General features: G+C 35.7%; 1 protein-coding gene across 8 annotated transcripts in view; it reads right to left on the bottom strand.

The window, feature by feature from the left end:
- Positions 1-5,689: 5,689 nt before the first annotated feature.
- Positions 5,690-21,519, bottom strand: part of TFDP1 (transcription factor Dp-1) — a 38,453-nt gene continuing 22,623 nt past the window's right edge. For 4 of the 8 annotated variants that reach the window (XM_086880253.1, XM_086880254.1, XM_086880255.1 and 1 more), the window contains exons 4-12: positions 19,242-19,348; positions 16,433-16,554; positions 14,844-15,009; positions 14,504-14,650; positions 11,927-11,995; positions 10,492-10,643; positions 9,769-9,935; positions 9,146-9,227; positions 5,690-7,027 (exon numbers count right to left, since the gene is read on the bottom strand). In XM_086880253.1, the coding sequence (XP_086736379.1) occupies positions 6,880-7,027; positions 9,146-9,227; positions 9,769-9,935; positions 10,492-10,643; positions 11,927-11,995; positions 14,504-14,650; positions 14,844-15,009; positions 16,433-16,554; positions 19,242-19,348 (1,160 nt within the window). In that variant the 3' untranslated portion in view covers positions 5,690-6,879. The remainder of the gene's footprint in view (positions 7,028-9,145; positions 9,228-9,768; positions 9,936-10,491; positions 10,644-11,926; positions 11,996-14,503; positions 14,651-14,843; positions 15,010-16,432; positions 16,555-19,241; positions 19,349-21,519) is intronic. The other 4 variants (XM_086880257.1, XM_086880259.1, XM_086880258.1 and 1 more) reach the window with 1 other exon arrangement.

Genomic DNA, 21,519 nt, shown 5'->3' with positions numbered 1-21,519 from the left:
AGCAGTGGAGGGGCCAGGAAGGCAGTATCAGAGACCACACAGTGGCTCTGCACAGTGCCAGGCTCTGCCCTTTTTTCCTACCAACTGTGTAACAGCAAGGCTAGCCAGAAGAAAAGGCACGGGGAATGCAAAATAGGCCATGAAAGTAATACATTAACACCATGAATTTTTATATCCAGTATTTTTTGGTTTCCAGACTTATCCGCTAAAGGTGTTAAAACTCCTGAAGATCAGTGTGAAGAGAACAGAAACACAACAGTTGCTCTGAGATGCACTTTCCACACCTCCCTCTTATCAACATTCATGGCAGTGGTAAATTACTGAAGTGTAAAGTCCTAATGTCTGTTACTAAAATAACAGTGGAGAAATACACTGAATACAAGCACCTTGAAGCTTAAAGGACTTTGTGCTATGGCTACGAGACTACAAGTTCAAACGCTCCTCTATCTTTCAGAATTGCCAAGTACTAGATATTAATAATTGAGTCTTTGCTTAATGGTCTCATATGATGTCATTGCTATTGCACTTGGGAATTCCTCCCACCATTTCACAGAGCTGTTTTTCATCTCTTACCTGTAATAAAAGTCAAGCAGAAATTGATTCTGCAACAAATAAAGCTGTCTAACCATGTGCTACTTTCAGTAATTGGATGTAAAGTAACAGCTACATCAATAATGCTTGCAGAAAATATTTTCTGCTGTGCACCTAAGCTCCCTTCACGAGCTTCATTTCTTTCAGGCACAAAATCTCAAGCTCAAAAAAGATTGTTTTGTTTAAAGTGAAATAAATATGTGCATGAAAGAACAGGTGCCCTTTTCTTCAATTTGATTTGAAAGACTCTTCTCACGGGGAATGAAGACTTTTCACTTCTAATTTTTTTTTTTTTACCAGAGTGATAACTATGGATGCACCAAACTTATTAAGATCAGAAATTGGGCTGAAAATTCCCTTTTTCAGGATCCTGTGACACCTCTGAGAAAGAACTGAATTCTGGAGAAACATGTGGGATAACAACATTCATTAATGTGTATATTTACATGTAGTCCTACTATTACCAGTGTGGGAATGTCATCATTCCAATAAAGATATGTTCCAGGGGTTTATTACTATCATCAACTGGGTAACTCACTTTAATTACTCTGATTTCAAGTTCCAGTTCTTAAATTTTTTGTCACTTTTTCCCCAGATACTGATGAGCCCCTTGAAATGGTATATTTTTGTGTGACCTGACACAAATCCACTAATTTCTCCATTTCCCCCCTTTCTATTAAACACGCCAAAATAAAACTTCCTTAAACCTCACAGTAATAGATCTTGACTTTAGGAATCAAATAATTGGGGCAAGGGCTTTTTTTCTGAGTTTTTCTGATTTTTCCAATATCCTTTTGAAATGACGATGCTAACAAATTATGCAGCTGCTCACTTCTGGTCTCACTGTATCTGGACGTAACACCATTTTCCAATCCATTATTAGTTTTACCTACACATCCAAACTCAGATTAGCTAATTCCTCACAAAACAGTGTAGGAGACATATACAGTTATAATCTACCTTGATGCCTGGATCATTTTTAGGATCTTGTGTTTCCAGCATAGTCTTTCCTCCTGTAAGTGTACCTTGGATTCTTTCTTCACAAGATGTGGAATTTAACTGTAACATTTTTGGATATGACCTGCTTGCCAAACAATTCACGTTTATCTCTCCTCTTCATTGTTTACTTCTTTTCTTACCAGTTCTACTTCAGAGTATTTTTTAATTTTCTTCTGGGCTGTTGAAGAAATTGTTAAACAGGAGTAAAATCTTACTTGATGCAGCTGTTCAGTGATAATGCCACAAAAATGATTCAGCAGTAATTCATAACCCCTTAACATACAATCTGGAGGTATTGTAAAACATATTTAAAATCAGAATGCAATGAAATTAAAAAGGTTTAAGTATGCTGAAGCATAGCCATTGTTTCATTAATCAGCTAAACATTTGCAATCTCCTCCCATATTCATTTGATAAAACCTATTCTGTACTTTGTCATTAACAATTAATCTTCCAGGCTTCTTATTTTCTTCTAGCTGTTTCTTTCAACAGATTTTCTAATACAAGGTTCAGAGCTGATCTCAAGCTGTCTAGACCACACATTTGGACAGGATTTCCTCACATCTTTGACACATTTTACTTTTTCACACTTCAAAAACTGGCACTGTAGCATTATTTAGTCTGTAAAAACTATTCTAAGGTTCATTAAAAACCAGCATCAGAAGTTGCCCAACATTAATTATTGGAGTTGCCTGTTTTAAGAATATGTGCTTAATGTTCTGCTTTATTTTTAATAAATTCTCTCAAGTTTACATGAATAGAGAACAGGAATCTTGCCTGAAGTCTGCAACCTTTCTGTCTTTTTAACATGCTATAATACAGATATTCTGACCAGATAGGGCTGATGAAACTGCACTGTTTATAGCAATGTACCATGATGTGTACACAGCAACATGATAAAAGAAGATCAAAATTTTCAGCCTAAGTTTGGATTTCAGCATGTCAAAAACATCCAAAAATTTAACGAAAAGGTCATGGCAGAACAAAGAAAAGCACCTGTAATGGTATTACATGGGAGACTTTCAATTAACACCAGCCTCTCTTCTTTATTCTCTTCCAAATCTGAACATTGTGTCTTTACCACAGCTAAACTGTGCATCAATAATCAGCATGATTTTCTCCAATTGTTGATAAAGTTCTGAGTTAGAGGCAGATGGTGCTAGGTGAGAACCATCGTCATGCCAGACAGGAATTTCCAGAGTAACCAAATGCTTGAAGTCAGAAACATCCATGCATTGCTGCTTATTGAAAAAACCCAGGAAAAACCTTAAATCCTAAATTTAGAAAATAGCAACACAAAAAGGCTGCTCTCACTGTGCTGGCTCATCTTTTGCTTTTCCTGATAAATGAATGACAATTAAGGCTTCAACAATAAAGTGTGTGTGACAGTAGCATCATCTTTCTGGAAGCAGACAGGGCTGAGAAGTGGTGACAAGTTGTTAACTCAATGTAGTTGTAAAGAGTACACTTAGTGTCCTACTACACTTCTCATAAGCAGACAAGAGAAAGGAAATCCCTACAGTAAACAGTAATCTATCTGGGAAAAACTGCATATGCTGTCCTTTATACTGGTGAACATTCCATTAGTGTTACTTCATGTTGGTTGGTTTTGGTTTTTTGGTTTTAACTTTTGCCCTTTCTATATTAAAGTAGCATCCAATTTTCAGACTTCTCATTAATAATGAAGACTTTACAACCTATGTATTCACTGATTAAGTAATTAGGAGATTCGTGACAGTACATCCTTTCATTAAAGATTCATCCTTTCATTCAAATAAATAAATGGGTATCCCTGAAGAGTCAGTACCCTATCAGCTACATTTATTTTTTCTCTCTGCAACAGTTGCCACCTTTCATTGACGGAAAGTTAAAAGAAAAAAAAAAAAATCAAACCAAAACCCGTAATTTTCTGAAGTCTTAACTGCTTCTCTTTGGTTAAGACAAATTCCTATGGGAAAAACAAAACAGATTATTTGTGAAACAGTTCAAGAAATCCTTGTTATACATGTCAAAATAATCAGTCTTTCAAAGCTCAGTAACACTTCAGAAAGCACAAAAGATACACACTGCTCCCAGGACTTATCTTCAAGACCATTTCAAAGGCATAAATACACACTTTGCAACTCTTCCTCTTTTCCTCTTCTTCACATCATGAAAATGTGCTGGCTAAGAAAAGGAACTAAAAGTACATTCCTTTCTTGCCACATTTTACCCCAAACTGAGCCCTTTACCATCATTTAATCTTTCTTATACTGAATTCTAGTTTTTATCTCCTTACAGTACTTTCTCCCATAGATTTCCTCAACAATTTCCTGTCACAATTTCCTGTTATGTTCTGTTCCTGCACTTAATCTTAATTTTCCATCTGTATATGTGCAACCACTTTTTTCAGAGATTGGACCCATACAGTTTAAAGTTATCTTTCACTTTCCAGTTCCTTTCATGCTACTATGCCTGACATTATTAAACATGTGTTTCTCTACCTTCCTTTTTTTAAAATAAGTTTCTACTACTACTCTTTTTTGTAGTCTTTTGTTATCTCATTCTTTCCAATTTATACCTTCTTCTCTTTTTATGTTCCTCTGTAAAGACGCTGTTTTTTATTCTGTTCTTTTTTTACTGCTACTCTCCATCTACCCCTTCAAATTTCCTTTCCTCACCTCAACCTGGCCCCTTGCCTTTGGTCTCTTTTGTCTTTTTTTTTTTCCTCCTCTTTCACCTGAACACTTTAACCAAGTGACTGCTCAAAATCAAGCTAACTGTTTAAAAAACCTGTAGACTTTCTCTCGTTATTTACTGCTGCCATTACTAGAACGCTCTCCCAAAACAAAGGTTATACAGAATCACAGAATTGTTAAGAAAATCTTTAAAGAACATCAAGTTCAACCAGAAATACAATAAATAATTTCCCCCAAACCACCCCGATGGTTATTTGATATGAATTATCAAATTCCATTTCAGATTCATCACCAAGCAAAAGAAAAAACATTTTAAAAATGTTTGTTTAGTCACATTTTCACCCCCACCATAACCTTATCTTATCTGAGGACTATTCTGCCACTAAGAACCAAAAGAAAACTGTCAGATTCTTTCAGCCTTTCTTCCCTAACATCCCTCTACTCACTCTTTGCAGGTAAATCTTGGATCATACACTGGAGAACGCAATGGGAAACTGGAATAATCAAAGTTCCTCTGCAAACTGAACTGCCATTCAACATCAAAGGCAATTTGAAGCAACGTTCTCATCCACAACGAGAACCCTGTGCTTAGCATTAGCACTGCAGAGAATGGCCTCTTCACTGAGCAGCACAACCTTCAACTAGTCTCCTCTCCCCCAGATCTGTCCCCACTCCCACAAGGTAATTTGCCAGGTTTACTCATGTTACAAGGTCTGATAGAATTTGAAAACCTTCAGGGTATATCAGCTGTTCCATGCTGAGCCCCACCTTCCCACAGCAGATTTGTCTATGCATAATCCCTTCAAGAAAAAAAAACAAACAAACAACTATGTAACACACTTCACATTTACCACATGGTTTAAGTGTGCATCCAGCAGCCCTTACCACAGCCAGCACAGTTATTAATGCTTTGCAGGGACACCCTGGGCTTTGTGGAAGTATCAAATCCTGCCTGTGACAGTAGCCTGCAGTGACTGAGCCAGTTCAGTACACTCTGGCAGGTGACAGCAGAGGATGTGATCTAACAAAACGGTTTAAGGAGGAAGTACATGCAAAGTAGATTAAAACCTTTCTTGAGGACATAGGAATATATGACAGAAAGCTAGGACTGAGGAGTATGGGATGAAAAGTTAGGACATAAGGCATGGGATTTTAAACAGAAGCTAGACTGAAGTACTAAGATTGACCTGAGGAGCAACACGGATGAAATAAGGAGGTGTGAAAGAAGAGAATATACCAGGTAAGTTACTGCCTTTTGCATCCTAAGTTATCAGGAGCTCTAAGGGCAAATTACTAAATCAAAGCAAAAACTCTGGGCCCTCTGTAGCACAGATGCAGCATCCCAAGACAGCTAATTCTAGGTCTTGTGACGAGAAGTGGAATGTTCTAAAATAATCCTAGAATTAGAAAAACCACAGAGCTTGTTAAAAATGCCCATGCGCGTTTTATTAATAAAAACTAACAGTGCCAAGGTTAAACAAGTCAAACAATTATAGTCTCTTTATATTCCATAAAATATTACAGAAAAGTTTATTTGTGTTTCAATAAAAAGACTACTGTCTTAGAATAGGCAGCTGACAGTATTTGTGCAGTTAATTGTTTGTGAATAAATTTAAAAAGACTACCACCTGCCCTGAAATTCCTTTTATAAAAATGAACTATTAAAAATGATTGACAAATTTTGAGTTAAAAAACTTAAAACATTCTCTATATTTAATTTCAACTTTATAATAGATTACAGGAAGATGCTTATGAAACAAATACAAACATTTGTTTCAGTACATGTCTTTATATGATAGACTTATAAGTATGTAAACAACTATATAATAAAAAGTTTCCAAAGTCTGCCTGTAAGAAATCAGGCAAATTTTACCATAAGCAATAAATCATTCCAAACCTTCAAGACATTTTATATAGCTGCACCAACTGGCAGTAAACATTTGCCAAAAACTTTGTTATTCATATGTCCCAACATACAGTGAAAAGTATATAAACTTGATGGAATCATAATGTTAGATATAATTTAAGGGAAAATAAGTTCATAACAACATTCCTGGAATTTAACATGTAATAAAAGTAGGACGTATCTTTCTTGTTTGGTTCTTTGGACACTGCATGATTAACAAAAAACACTACTACATTAGCTCACTATCCCTCAAAAAGTGGCATAATCAAAATACACTCCAAATAAATTGCCATTCAGTGTATTCATTTTCCACAGAAGGATAGTATTTTATTTCTCAATGATGTGTCTACATTTTCTTTAGCAAACTTTGAAAGAACATTTGGGGCAAAATTCTTTTTCCTTCAAGTAAAAAAGAAATCCCAAACAAAAAACAACCAACAAACCAAAAACCCCTAAAACAAGAGTAAATAAAGGCTCTGCATTAACACACTGGTATCAAAAACACACATCCACACCACATTTAAAAATATCCTACATAAAACAATCCTTGTTTGCTTATCAGAGGTGCAATTTCTAAACTCAGAACTGCTTACCAATATTCTCCTTGGGGGATGGGGCAAAGTAATTTGAGACACTTCTCCCTAGAACAATTTATTCCTGAAGCCTGCTGAATTTTAACAAAAAATAGTCTACAAGCAAAGGGCATCAGTCGTCATCATCATTTTCATTAAAATCATCGTCATCATCATCGTCATCCCCAACATAAGAAACTGGTGTTTCAACTCTGGAGCCACTGTACTGAGATCCATTGGAACTTGTAGCCAACATCCCATCTCCACCATTGGAAAAGTCACTGAAAAAAAAAAGAAAAAAAAAAAAAAAGCCAGTTGGCATTGCTTCATGATCTCTCCCATATCTAGTCCATTCCTTTAATGAATCTGACACTGCCACTTTTAAACTTTAAACTGTCTTTAGTGTATGTCCAAGCTGTCTCCAAAAAGCTGAAATGGTCTCAAGTAATTTTGAAGTGGTTCTTACTAGGTTTCTTTCATTAGGTTTAATATGAAGATTAAACCTTTTCACAGGCACTTTATAAATATGTTTTTCAGGGTTCTTCTGAAGTACATTTAGTGTTAAGGTTAAAGCTAAGCTCTTTGGTATTTCTGTGTAGCACTGGACCCTTGCAAGTGAATCATGTCTTTCAGAATTTCTCATCCTGATTCAAAGACCTGGAGAATTGAGGAATTAATAGATTTTCCTTAACTCACTGATATTATATAGCAAACTGTCACACGATGTATTTTTAATTTTCTTCTCATTGTGCAGTATTTTATTTTAATAGGGCCAGAAAACTCCTAGCTCCATTATTACTTGCTACTTTGCCAATCTATTTAATTGCTGACTTTCTAAATAGTTTGGTAAACTATTAAACTTGGCCACAATTTCAAATGACAAAATATGTCTCCCTTACCTCTATAGCATCTCCCTTGAAAGACATTAATCATACAAAAATTCCTTTAAAAAATATGTATGCTAGTAACTTTTTAAATGCTAATCCAGCTAATGCACATATTCAACCATGCACACTTGTTGCTGTATGGAACCAATTCAATAGTCTATCATCATGGAGAATGAAACTGCAGGGGTACACCCTATCAGCTCACAGGAAAAACATATCCAGTGAGACACTTTCAAGAATTTCTGCTGTTCTGCACACTTATTCAGCAGCAAGTTACCAAGATATCTGCCTAGCTGTATTCGGATGACTTACAACAGGTCTGACATAATTATCTGCAGAAAGCAAAGAAAATAAAACAAAACAAATGATATTATTCTTGTGCTTTTGTAAACTTGCAAAGTACAAACCCAAAATTGGTTCTCCTCTCTTTTTGATAAAAATAGAACTGGATTTCATAACCTGAGTATCCTAGTAAGACAAAGAAACTGGGATGAATGTATTGGTAGCAGCATCTTCAGACTTCTGCAAACTTTCTTTAGAGACCTTGTTAAATAAATGTACAGCCTTTATGTGCCTTGGCAGCACAACCTGTATTGCCATGAATGTTCATATATATCCTATAATTAAACATAATTTGTCACTGCTGTTTTCCAAACTCCTGAGAAAAGGAAATGGTAGAAATTCTTGTTCTCTCACCAAAATAATGAACCTCAGTCGGCCTCTGGTTTTCTATTGGTCTCTGGCTAACAGTGGCCTATTGAAATTTCAGAGTCTTAAAAACACATGGTGTTCTTTTTCACTATTCCATGCTCATTACCACAGAAGGAACCTTACTTGAAAACACAGATTTTAGGTACTGTTCAGCATCTCTAAAGATATTTTGGCAGAATTCTCACTCAAGCTTCAGTTACCTTGCACAAAACATGCAGAACTTATTTCAAGCATTTGTTACGAATGTCAAACGTTTCAATGATCAGAGAATCAACTAGGCTAGAAAAGACCTCAGAGATCACAGAAACCAACTGCTGAATATCTGACTCATTTTAAAACCTTGTGGAGCTCAGAGAAGGACATCTTTTTGATTAATACAGCAGGTAAGAAACTAGTAACAAAGTTGAATACTAGTTATGGTTTAACACGCTACCAGCTTCTGATTGCTGTTTAAAACCCAAAGATCAAACTCTTTCTTAAAGTTAGACACTAATGATCAAGAAGTAATTTTTCCAATACTGTAACTTTAGAGAAGTATCTGTTTTCTTGTCACAAACTACAGTAGGAAAAACCCCCAAACAAAAAAACAAAAAACAAATTCAAGCGTAACACCACTCTAACACCTTTCCACTATACAGGAACACTGCTGAGAACCACCACTGAAGTGACATCTAAGAATAAACACAAAACACATATCCACAGCACATTTAATCAAAACAGAATTTGTTTCATAAAGCATTTAATATCCAAATTTCTTTGATGACCCCAGATTTTAAAAACTAAGTGAAAATTTCATCTCACCTGGCTGAAAATCTTGTGCCGTTTGATGCAGAACCTGATGAAGATGTGACATATACACTGCTGATTGATCCCTGAGCCATTTCTGTAAAACAACATGCATTTCAGGAATCCTTCCAAACACACACATTTTCCTTTAAAGGAAATGCTTAATCCTTTAAAGTCCAGAAAAGGAACCTTGCAGTCCAAACAACAAAATATATTTATGTACTATATCCAAAACAGAATAATTTTAAAAAAGGCTAGTGCAAGCAACAACAAAATTTCAAAATACATTTAAAAAACCCATTTGTTTTAAAGAAGACAGATGACTTCATATGCCTGCACTTACTACCTTTTGTCTTTGCAAGTGAATCAAACAAATACTGTTCTCTTAAAAAAATCTCTTAAAAGAATTACATGCTTCAAATATCTACTTATGTGGCTTGATGCAAAACGTTTTGCAAAGAGCAAGAGTCTATTCTTTATCATTATGTTAAGGAACACTAAAAAGCAGACAAATTTGAGAACTTGATAGAAATCTTTACCACAAACCAGTGGAAATTAACTGATCTAAGATATTTCCATGATTTTTCATAGAGTCATATTAAGGAGGAAAAATACCAACTCTTTTTGGAGTAACTAACCTGTCACATATGGTTCCAGAGCTTTAGGAACCAAACTCCTTGCAATTTTTAGGTCCTCTGCTGAACAGCTTCCAGATTCTAGCCCACAAGCCATTCCCATTCGTTTTAGTACTTCTATATCATCATGAATTTCAAAAGTATTGTCAAAATTAAATAGATATTCAAACCTGGAGAAGAAAAAATGTCTCAATTAACTTCAATAATTTTACCTGCCTTTCACTTTTCAGGAACTGCAGCATTTCAAAAGCTTTACACACAGTGTTGAGTGTTAGTGACACATCACAATTAAGCAATCGAATTTTTCAAGATTTATGTATTTGCTCATGACTGCTTACATTCAGTTTTTATTTAGCTGACGAATGCAGATTTTTGAACTAAAAGTGGAGAACAGCAGTCCTGAAAGCAAATCCATTTTCAATTCCACTGGCTGCATTTCATGGTGTTAAAGCCAAAGGAAAACTCTGCTTGGTTAAGTATGACATAAAATGTCAAGGGAGATGCCTGGTATCTCTAGATTGCAAGTCTTAAATAAGTTACCAAATGTGAATCAATTAGTCTACTTATTAAAAGGGTATACAAAACAGCTGCCTGAAGTGCATGTTTCTCAATATACAAAAGGCACAAGTAAATTAAGTTTGTATTTAATCTTTAACGAATCTACACGAACATCTATATGAACTCTGAGCTCTACCAAAAGCCAGATGGAAAACTTTGTTAGCTTACTTGTCATTTGAAATACTGCAGTCAATCACTGTCTTCTTGCTGGTGTTCACAATGATAAATGGTAGATGGATGACAGAATTGGAAGGTGGAGGTCGGTTTGCCTGCTGTTCTGCTTGACGGTTTCGCTGGACGAGGTTCTTAAAGGCAATTTGCTAGAAAAAGCAACAGTGATATCAAAGTATGAATGAAGCTTCTAGGATCACGTTAACAAAATTCCTAAGGATTTCAGCAATGGTTGCAGCAAGTAAATGCAGAAAAGGAGTTTTTACCATATTCTTGCATGTTAAGATGCAAGAAGAGTCAGAGATCAGAGTATTAAAAAAGTCAACACAGTAAAACTTTACTGAGGGAAAAAAATCACGCACATTCTACTAACTACATCAGGACAGCTCCTTGGACAGATCCCTGGCAGAATGGAGAGAGAACAATGATTGGAAAAATAAATTTTTGCAAAGCATCCTATTTCCTCTCCATTTGTTTTCCAAAAAATACTCCTTAATGCTAATAATGAAATGTCTTATAGGCTAAAAAAGTAAATGTTTGGGATTTGAATACCAAGGTTTCTGAATTACCCATTTAAAATTAGCGACTTTAACATCTTACCAAAATTGCTTTTTGCAATGGAATGCTCCCATTTTAAAAACTAGCAATTTGAATAATTAAAAACCATAGAAACTCAAGTTATAAATCATACAGTAAGCAACCAAACAAAAAAAGATATTTTTCTAGTCATGAAATCAAATGAAATAAACAAGAATTAAGACCAAAATCCAAGGCCAACAGAGAAACTCATAAAAATCAGGCAGCTGTCTGTATTTTATTTCTGTATCCCTGAGATTCTCATTCCTTCTGAGTGGATAACACAACTACCCAGGAATACATTTCTGTGGATCAGCAGCACAGTGACTTGGAAAATAGACTGTTGCTTCCCCAAATGTAGTAAGAGAAATCTGGGAAGGAGTTCAGCCACTGTTTCTCAGGGGTCCAGCCATGTACACACCAGTGACATGTCTCCAGAGAGGCACAATGCAGAGCATTATCACAGACAACTTCTGCAGTCATATAATTTTATCTATGGATGCTAGCACAGAAGAAAATTCTAGTTATCTGTATCTAGTTCAGTTCTTGAACTGAATTGAAAAATTCAGAGAGTATGATATGCAATACTTCTCTGATCAGCATAAACCTTGTTTAAACACACTTGAAACTCTGAATAAATTCATCATAACTGACAGAAGGTTGATGGCAGCCCCAACAGCAAAGGCCAACAGCATGGTCCCAGCTAAACTACAGTGTTAAATAAAGCTGAATACACCTTATCCTGAAATTTACTTCTAGTCTTCCTAGAAGTTTCCCATCCCTCAGACTGGGATAAAACAAGAGGAATACAGATATAAGTTACCTTGCCCTATAGACAAGAGTACCTTGACTGTACCTGTAGAATGAGTTCTTGTAGCTGAGACTGTTTTTGCTTTATTCTTTCAATTCTTCTCTGTTTCTCCACCTTAAGACAGATAAAAAGGACTGGTCAGTTTGTTGGTTTTAAGTAGCGTTTTATGTCAACATTTTCTCCCTTTAAAATCATTTCAATACCAGAGAACTGGAAGTAGGAGATCTAGCAATCAATCATTAAGGTTCTACACATAATTTAGAGACTTAACTATCAAGACACATCAGTACTACCTATGGAAACTAACAGAAAGCAGAACTATAAGCCTGGGGAATAAAATAAAACGACCTGTGAAGAAGATAAAAACATCTTTGCAAACAGAATTTATTCCTATATAAACCTATATAAGGTTATAATCTTATAACCAAAAGGTTATTGGAAGTCTCTCAAAGAGGCAAAGATAGACAAGAAGGATCCATTTGACATAAAGTCTATTGATATTGGAGGTATTGGAGATGATCTATGAGAGAAAGTTAAAGACATGAAGCTGCTATGAAGCCCAAGGTTAAAGCCTCACAGGATTTAATATGTGCTAAATAATAACAAAAAGGTAAGAGACAAAAAGCTAGGAAATACACAGCTTTCTTAGTAAAAGCTCCCCAGCAGATTCCCACAGGGATTAAATTGACTGACTGTTACTCTAATGCTAGACAATCAGATTTAGGTGACAAGGTGACAGAATCTGCTGGCAGTGCTCGGTTACCTGGCACAGTAAAAAAAGAGAGTTTGTCATAAAGCAAACTCAAAGCGTCTTGAAGCACTTTGTGATTACATCACCTAAATTATTTCTGGTAAATATAGTGTGGTATATAACTGCTTCTCTCCAAAAAACTCAAAACTCACTTGAGACTTTTTTCCTATCACATACACATAAACTGCACTGCCTTACATACCTTATTAATTGCTCCACACACTCTTGTTTTTGCATTATCAGGCCATATTTTACCAAGTCTAACATTCTAATTTACACACAAAGGACAAGTTCAAGAGTATTTATAAAAACAAACAGTTTATGAGGAAGCCCTCAAACTCCTATATTCCTTATAAACTCTCTGGCATGATTTTCAACAGTGTAAGGATGAAGCTAAACAGTATCAGATAGAATAGCAAAATAAACTTTATTAGATGTGAAAATTTTACAAATTAAAATTAGCTTTCAGAAACTCACTGTATTACACCTGTGGTTTAATTATTTAATAGTTAACAGAACTCTCTCCTCCTCTTGTGACAGCCAATTAACTAGTTTTCTCTTTTAATCAGAAGATACTACTGCTCCCATCTTAAATGCATGAACCTTCACTGTGCATTATTACATTCTAACCTGCTTTTTTTTTACTTCAGTACTAATATTATCCTACTCTTCTTTAGCATATTATCAGTCATCACATCAAATCCAGCTGGATGAGCCACACTTTTTTCTTTTGCTCCAACGTTGTTGGCAATGCCATACTTCGTATGACAGATCCAAGGAGATCTACTTTTAAAATCCCTCCAATTAGCTCGTTCCCTGTTCAGCACACAGCACTGTCATCTTGGAACCACCTCACCTTCCATGCTCACCCTATTAATCACGCCCCAATTATCATTCTCTCAACTAACCACGCTCACTTGGGATGATATTCAAATAAATCTCAGTTCATGATTAGACACCCTATATTAACTTTATCTAGATAGCAATTATAGTATTAAATGAAAAATCAATTATCAGAATCAAACAAAAATTAGAATTATCCCATTGTAGTAAAGCTCCAAAACACTTTTGTTCCAATTTCCCCCTCACTTTGACACCTTCTACATTGATTTTTGTCCTGCCGAAGGAAATTTAGACTTATTAAGAATAAATACATCTCACTCTGTTCTGATGAAGTGAATTTAAATTTACTTCAGTAAACCTCAGTAACTTTATTATCTTGCAAATCCCAGGATAGTAAAAAAATCCCGTCAGAACTCATGAATCTGTTTCAGTATAAAGCATTTCACTTCTTTCCCAAGGCATGCAATAAGAAAGTCTGACATACTCACATAAGAGAATTGTCACAAAAAGCTAAGGCCTGCAGCAATGGAGATGCCTATACGTACTGACCCACATGCAACATCTATCATCACAGATCTACTGTCTGTTTGGCATCTGGAGAAAACAAATCTTCCCGACTCCTGAGTACCACTACTGCAATGTTGGAAATACACATTAATTTTTTACTACCTTCCACTCAGAACCACTTCACATGTACTGCAAAAGCTGTTTCTTTGACATAGAAGAATTAAACAAAGACACATTTGAACAATCTGGAAGTTGAAGAGTGTGTGTTCAGTATATAAAAACATAATAAGAGTCAAAGAGGACCATATTCTTGTTTGGACATATTCTGTGTTGCTATCTCAGAAGATTATAGGCACATATTGTATCAGAACATATTAAACATTTATTTTATATTTATTATCATATATTATATTAATAATTTATATATAGTATATATACTATATTTATATATTTATTAACATATTAAAGCTGTAAACATTTACTCAAACACAAATCCATTGTCAACTTCCAAATGCATATACCTCCAAATTCTGACATTCCTGAGCCGAGTTAGTAGGTAGACCAATCCATTTGATTTCCTTTTTCTCCTTAGAGATAATGTTCATGGCCATAAGGACATTTAAGGCATCATAGACACGTCGTCTAATATTCTTCTGGTCATAAGCCTGCTGTAGACACATTGCATTAATCAAAAATATACCTGTGTCAAAAATATTTGAAAATAAACATATTACAGCAAATGGGTAAACTCAGTTAATATCTGAACTGTTTCATTTAGCAATAGGAAAACCAGAAAAATCTCAAAAAAAATTTTCTCTTTCCCCATTCAGTTCACATGTAATTGACTTCCCATATACTTACTGATTCATTTGGTGAAATGTGATTATCAGTGGTAGTGAATTCTGCAACCAACTCGTCTGCCACCTCATTGTATGAGGTGGTTCCTTTTCTTTGTACCTTCTCACAAACCTTCATAGAGAAATGACGTAAACCCTTGCCATTCTTCTCGCCTTTTTTGTTCCGCTTCCTAAATATATGTATAATATATATTTTAAGAAGATTTAAACTTTGGAATATTTGATGTCTCTTTTTCAAATACAGGCACACTGCTGTAAAAAACCCAAGCCTTTCCATTTCTTCTGCTTCTTATCCCTTCCCAACCTTCCCTCCTACATTTTTTTCCCTACAATTTACAGTATTTACAAACAATTCTACTGTCTTGACGTGAAACACAATATAAATTTATTCTTTTGCCAACTGTGCTAACTCCAATAGAATCACAGAATCATAGAATAGTTTGGGTTGGAAGCAATCTTTAAAGGCCATCTAGTTCAACCCCCCTGCACTGAGCCAGGGTATCTTCAACCCAGTGAGGTTGCCCAAAGCTCTATCCAACCTGGCCTGAAATGTCTCCAGTAGCAGACAATAAATTAACAACAGGGATATTCCTTGAAGAAGTCAATAAAGAAAACATTCCAAACTTCAAGACAAGAAGAGGTAAGAGAATAAATACTAAAACACTGAAACTGAATCACAGGAGAAAACTTTTTTGTCCTTTTTTAAAATTTTTATTTTTAATTTAAAGTAGCACATAGATTGAGCATTTTCTATGCAGTGTGATACTGATACTGACTGAACAGACGAAGTCTGGTATTGGTGGAACTCACTGAACATTACACTATTCCTGTAACACAGATTTGAAGTTATACAGTATATGAAATTGCAATTAGAACTTCAAAGTTACAAGATACAAGCAGCATAACAAGGTTTTCTGCTTTGCAAAGTTTTTAAATAAAAACTTCCTTGTAACTAGAGGAAAAATACAAGTATCAACAAAATTAGTTTCAGCAAGGAGAAGTCTCGATTCTTACATCTCATTTCACTGTATAATTCCAAAGCAGAAATCTATTTATGTGTAACAGGCCACTGATAATAAATTTAGTCTTAAAGCAACTACATTTAACAAGATACCCTTAAAAACAAGCCACATGAAAAAACCACACCAAAAGAATGCATTCCTTGTATTTAATACTTTTTCTCAGAAGGACTACATTCTTATTTCACATGACACTCTGGGATACCCTTGTTCAATCAGAAATACACCATATTCTTCTGAAAATACACCAGCATAAGATAAATCATAGGATCAAGTCAAACAAATTCCTGTGTCCTTTTAAGAGCTAAATTCTCTAAATGTTAGTAATGTCAGAATATCTACCAGAGCTTACAGAAAATATTCTGCATTCTTCATACAAGAAATGAAGAGGTACTTGTTATTGTGTGACTACTCCCTATTTTAGTACAACAGACTTCAGTGGTGAAGTGCCCCTGATGAAAAGGAAAAGACTTTCCCACACTGCTAGCCTGAGGAGTGCATACGCTACAGCACAACATTTAAAACGAAAGTTCCAATACTTTATTAATCCTTTCTTAGCTTTCATTTTGCTCACCCAGCAGACCAAGGTGAAGAATCTCCAGTCTGGTTCTGTGATGCAAAATGTGTGTTAGGTGTATGTGGACTTCCTACCAGGATAGTATTTTGCGCTGAAGGTCTCTGAGGTGTACCAATAACCTACAGTAAAGATAAAATTATTTGGAAAATGGTAAGAATTCCAAGACATTTGTAAGTGACACAATTTCAATGACTGAAACTATCCTAACACTAGTACTTTACATACTTCTCTTAGATGAATCTCTTAACTCATATCTTAATCTTAATTAAAGACATATCTCTTAATTTGTACACTCTAGCATAAAAAACTTCCAAGTATAGTTAATATAATTAGAGCACACCCTAAGTTATGAGTGTTTATATTTTAACCTCCTTAAATCAAGTTTTCATGCTTGCTGGATTTCTTAACACTGTTCAACACTAACTTAGACAAGATCAAAACATACACATCCACACTCTCTCCCTCCAAGGAAAATGAGGGGGGAAAAAGGAGGAAAAAAACCACCCCTACCCTACAAAATTATGTATAAGGAGTAGTTGCTGCAGTAATTTACAGTTAAAATATGAATGCAAGAAAATCTGAAAATCAGTAAAACCAGAGAGAAAATGCAGAGCTTTTGCAAGAGCCATCTCTCCTGGTGTCAGCCTATCACTAGGGTAAAAACTACTAAGTTAGAGGTGAGAAAGAATAAAGGCGAACTTTACTCATCATTGCATTGACTGACATCAAATTAGGCAAACCCATTTCACTGCAAACATGTTAAGAGCACACACTTGGCTAATCACAGTCTTCCAACCTCTGTGTGAATCTTCCTGAAGATGTGTTAATTTGATCATAAGTAATAATACATATATTAGCACACACAACTGTGCCCTCCTACCTCTGAAACTAGCTAAACAAAACACCCACTTTTGCAGGTGATGTTTTTTATCTCTGAATTGTTTTAAATGTAATATGGATTTAGGGGGAAAAAATTCTACCATATAGATTACTCTTCTGTAGAAAGATATGCCTACTTTTTTGGGGTACATTTACCTCCCAGTGGAAACAGCTGGTTGCATCTCCCAGATACCAGGTAAATGAAAAAAAAAAAATCAAACAAACCTCAACCCACAAGCCTGCAGTATTTCCCTGCAGTTACATTATGTCTGAGCAGCAAAACTTAGTTTTTCTTCCTTGGGACAGCTTCAACAGTTTAGTCTCAACAAGAGCAAAATACAAAAACTGAAAATGAAACATTCATATGTGGAAGTTATATAGGAGGTGCCAAAGGTAGTCTAGTGACTGTTGGATGTCCCTGATTTCAGCTGTCTGGGAAGACAAACAGCTGGTTTTTTACCAAATATTCTCTTTATATTATGCCACCTCTCTGAGCAGTTAAATATATAAATTTGTTACATTGGCTTCTGACAGCTAGAATATCTTAGGTACTCCTTTCCAGCAGCATTCTACCGTACTTCAAATGTTTCTGTCTCTTATGAAAAGCCAAATCTCCTCTACAGCTTTTCATAGACAAAACATATGATTGTAGGAAACGGCATGAGGGTGGGGAATGCTGGCACAGGATGTCAACCTGCTTATACTTTCTCCTCACAAAAAAAAAATACTATCAGTTCTGATACCAACTGGTCTGTCTCACAGAACGTCTCCAAAGAGTGTGAAAACCACCCACGTGGCTGAATATGGTCTATTCAAATAGACTGCATGGAGAACTGAAGAAAGCTGGTTTCTATTCCCTAGGATGCAGTGGCAGAAGACTGCAAGAGGTGATTTAACACCTTGCTTGCCGGGAGTCCCGCTCTCTAATTCCCTACTTTACTAATTCCATGAGCAGCCCCAGCACTGTGCCACATCTACAATTTGTATCACTCTGCAAAAAGATGAAAGCCAAAACAGTACAGGGACAGGGGGTTAGGAGGAGAGGAATTACAGCTGCAGAAAAAACAAACTGGCAGCAGCAAACCCCTGAACCTCTCTCTACTGCACTCAGGAGAGCCCCAAAATACTCAACACTACAAAGGAAGAAAAGAAGTGTGCACAAATTCACAGGCTCATTTCTAGAGTGAGACAGAGAAGTCAGGATAAAACCTACTCTACATTCAAAATCTACTGCTTTCAAGAAGAAAACACAAATATAAGATACTCTAGTCCAGATGTTTATATGCCACAGTTGCTTTCCAGAAGATTAAGACCAATTCTACTCAGATCACTGAATTTTAATTTTGATTATTGCAAGAATTACCATAACTTATGTATTAACTATTGCATTATAAGATTCTTTGAAACATCTAATTTCGCATCTCTCACACAAAGCCCAAAGTAAGTATTTCAGGAAAAAGAATATTTAAATTAAGCACTAAAATATAGTTATGTTTTCAATTTTATTTCACCTAGCTCAAATCTCCATAAAAACATGTTTATGGACTTCATTTACATTTCCCTATGCCAGATTTCACAGCAGAATCTGAAAGAGACACTGATTTTAAATGGCAAGACTAACAAAAGAAACCCACCTGAACAGTGAGGCAACCTCATGTTGACTTGAGAGTCATATTTGAACTTCTTTATGCAATATATTTTTTTTTTAACCTAAGTCTAGATAATCTGCCTATGAAGATACAGACTACCAGGCTACATCAGATTTGCAGTACTTGTAAACAATAGCAATAAAAGTAAATAAATAACCAACCAAACAAAACACACAAACAAAAAACCCAAAACAAACCAAAAAACCCCATCAACTAAAGAAATTCCACATCTCACAAACAAGGAAACAAACCAAAAAAGCCCAACGAAGTCTCCTTACCACTTGTTGTGCAATGTTGACATTAGACTGTCCGAACGTTTTTGGCAGGAGCTGTTTTCCAATCGTATTTACTGTAGAAGGATGAACAGCCAATAGAGAAACAACCCCTAAAACAAATACAAGTAGAGAGCTTCAGGTCAGCATACTGTATAGTTTTAGCAAAGGCATATTAATGGAAACTAGCCCTGAAACATGTAGTCTCAATATTAATGTAGCATTTACAAACTTGCAGCAAAAAAAGAAATTAAGATTCACAGTATATTCTATCAAACTTTCTTCTATGTAATCTTACAGGTCAGTGTTTTCATATGAGTCTGTTTTAATTCCTTGCATTCCAATTTTTCCCTTAAAGCACAGTAGAGGCAACCAGCAGTTGACAAAAAGTATAATCCTCTCTTCTTCTACCCCTATCCTTAGTGGCTATTGAAATCTTTTTCAGTACCACTTGACAAACATGCCCAATGCTATATATATGCTATATATATATATATATATGGCATAGTCTTCTGAGACATATTGATCTACAGGAGATAATATTTGGCTGGAACAGGCCTTTTCCAAGACAATATTCCCAACTTTCCTTGAAGTGTCCCCTCCCAACTGAAGGCAGGGAATTAAAGAACAAACATCCTCAAGAATCCATTGTTTCAGAAAAATACATGCAACTCAGCAGGCCAACCCTGCAGGAAAGGTTGTTCTCTCTCTCCCTGTTTGTAACCTATACACAATCAGCACTGTTAGATAAAGCAAGTCTTAAGGCATGAAAAAGATAAACCAACTACAAAAATAACAACCCGGGTATCTGCCAGCAGTTTGATGTTCCATGATATAGTTTAGAGGAAAGAACCTCAAACCCACCAATTCAAAACAAAAAAGCTCCCCAACCAACAACAAAACAGAGCAAAGAAAAAAAGAAGCAACAAAGACTGACTACAGTTAGAAAATAATGAACAAATCAGTCTTAAAATACTGGAGACCTTTTTTTTGCCAAATCAACTGTCAAGTTGGTTGGCAAATTTAGCCAAATTTTAGGTTGTTTGTCTGAGATGACTTTTAAAAAGGTCAGTGGGGTCAGAAGGACTTGGGACAACTCTCATTCCTCTCTCTTTTTCCCATTGTCCCAGTACAGAAGCAATAAATAAGCATTTTTACAAGGGTTGTATCAGGAAGGCTGTAACTGGTCCTTGATGTCTATCATCCCTCTTTACACATTCAGGAAGCCTACAGGAAGTTGAGGACAATTCAAATCTTCTTTAAGCCCTTGCTCTCCAGAAGACTTATATTTCCTAGCTGCTATTACTATACCATGTCAAAAGTGATGGTTTAATGTAAGAATTTACTCTCAGTGATCAATCTGTTCCCAAACAGGATTCAGCAGCATGTCCTTCTTCCATTATTAACCAGCTTCCCAGTGCTCTTTCAGGAAGTCAGCAGCTATCCAGGTTGTAATATAAGTCTGTTATACCTTCTGTCACTTCAAGTACACTCATCACTATCATGACCTGAACTGTGTTTGTTCATCCTCTCTGCAGAATACAATAAATCAATATAAGCCACCCTGGCTAGTAGTTCTTGTGTAGCTTCTTCTCAGCTTCCTGGAAGGCTCTTTTTTAAACTTCTTCTCAATGCTTTAAAAAAAACAAAATATCAGTGCAATCTGAAGACTGTATTTCCAGCATAAAAGAGGAGTTGTAACTGCTTTCCAAGGTCAAGACACCTCATCTATTTGATCATCTTCTCAGAATCACAGAATGCTCTGAGTTAGAAGGGACTCACAAGGATCATCAATTCCAACTCTTGAGCGAATGGCCCATACAGGGATCAAACTCCCAACCTTGGCATTATGAGCACCATGCTTTAACCAACCTTCCCCTACTCTGATGTTCATTGCTGCCCATGTCTTCTAGCTCTCCTGACCTTTCTTTTGCATGACAGGTATCCATACAGTAGTCATGACCATGGAATGCAGTTGTTATTTATGTCTCGTTTACTACTTTGTTCCCTGTTTCTTGGGAATTCTCAAAATTCAATGTGCTTATTCCCCACCAAACAATGATACCACATTTTCATTAATATAACCTATGATGACTTCATGATCTTCCTTCAGTGCTAATAGCCCACTTGGGATACTCACTGTACCAAGTTCAGTTTTCACCAATTATTAACCCATGGGAGGACCATCCCATTCTATCTCACCTTAGCTTAACAGGCTGATTAAGGACCTTGATAATCAATTTTTTTTTATTATTTTTAAGAAATCCAAGGACATCACTCTGAT

Source organism: Cyanistes caeruleus, chromosome 3 (genome assembly GCF_971803275.1).
Source record: "Cyanistes caeruleus chromosome 3, bCyaCae1.hap1.1, whole genome shotgun sequence".
NCBI lineage: Eukaryota > Metazoa > Chordata > Aves > Passeriformes > Paridae > Cyanistes > Cyanistes caeruleus.
The sequence above is the reverse complement of the archived record's forward strand: the minus strand, read 5'-3'. Positions and strand labels throughout refer to the sequence as shown.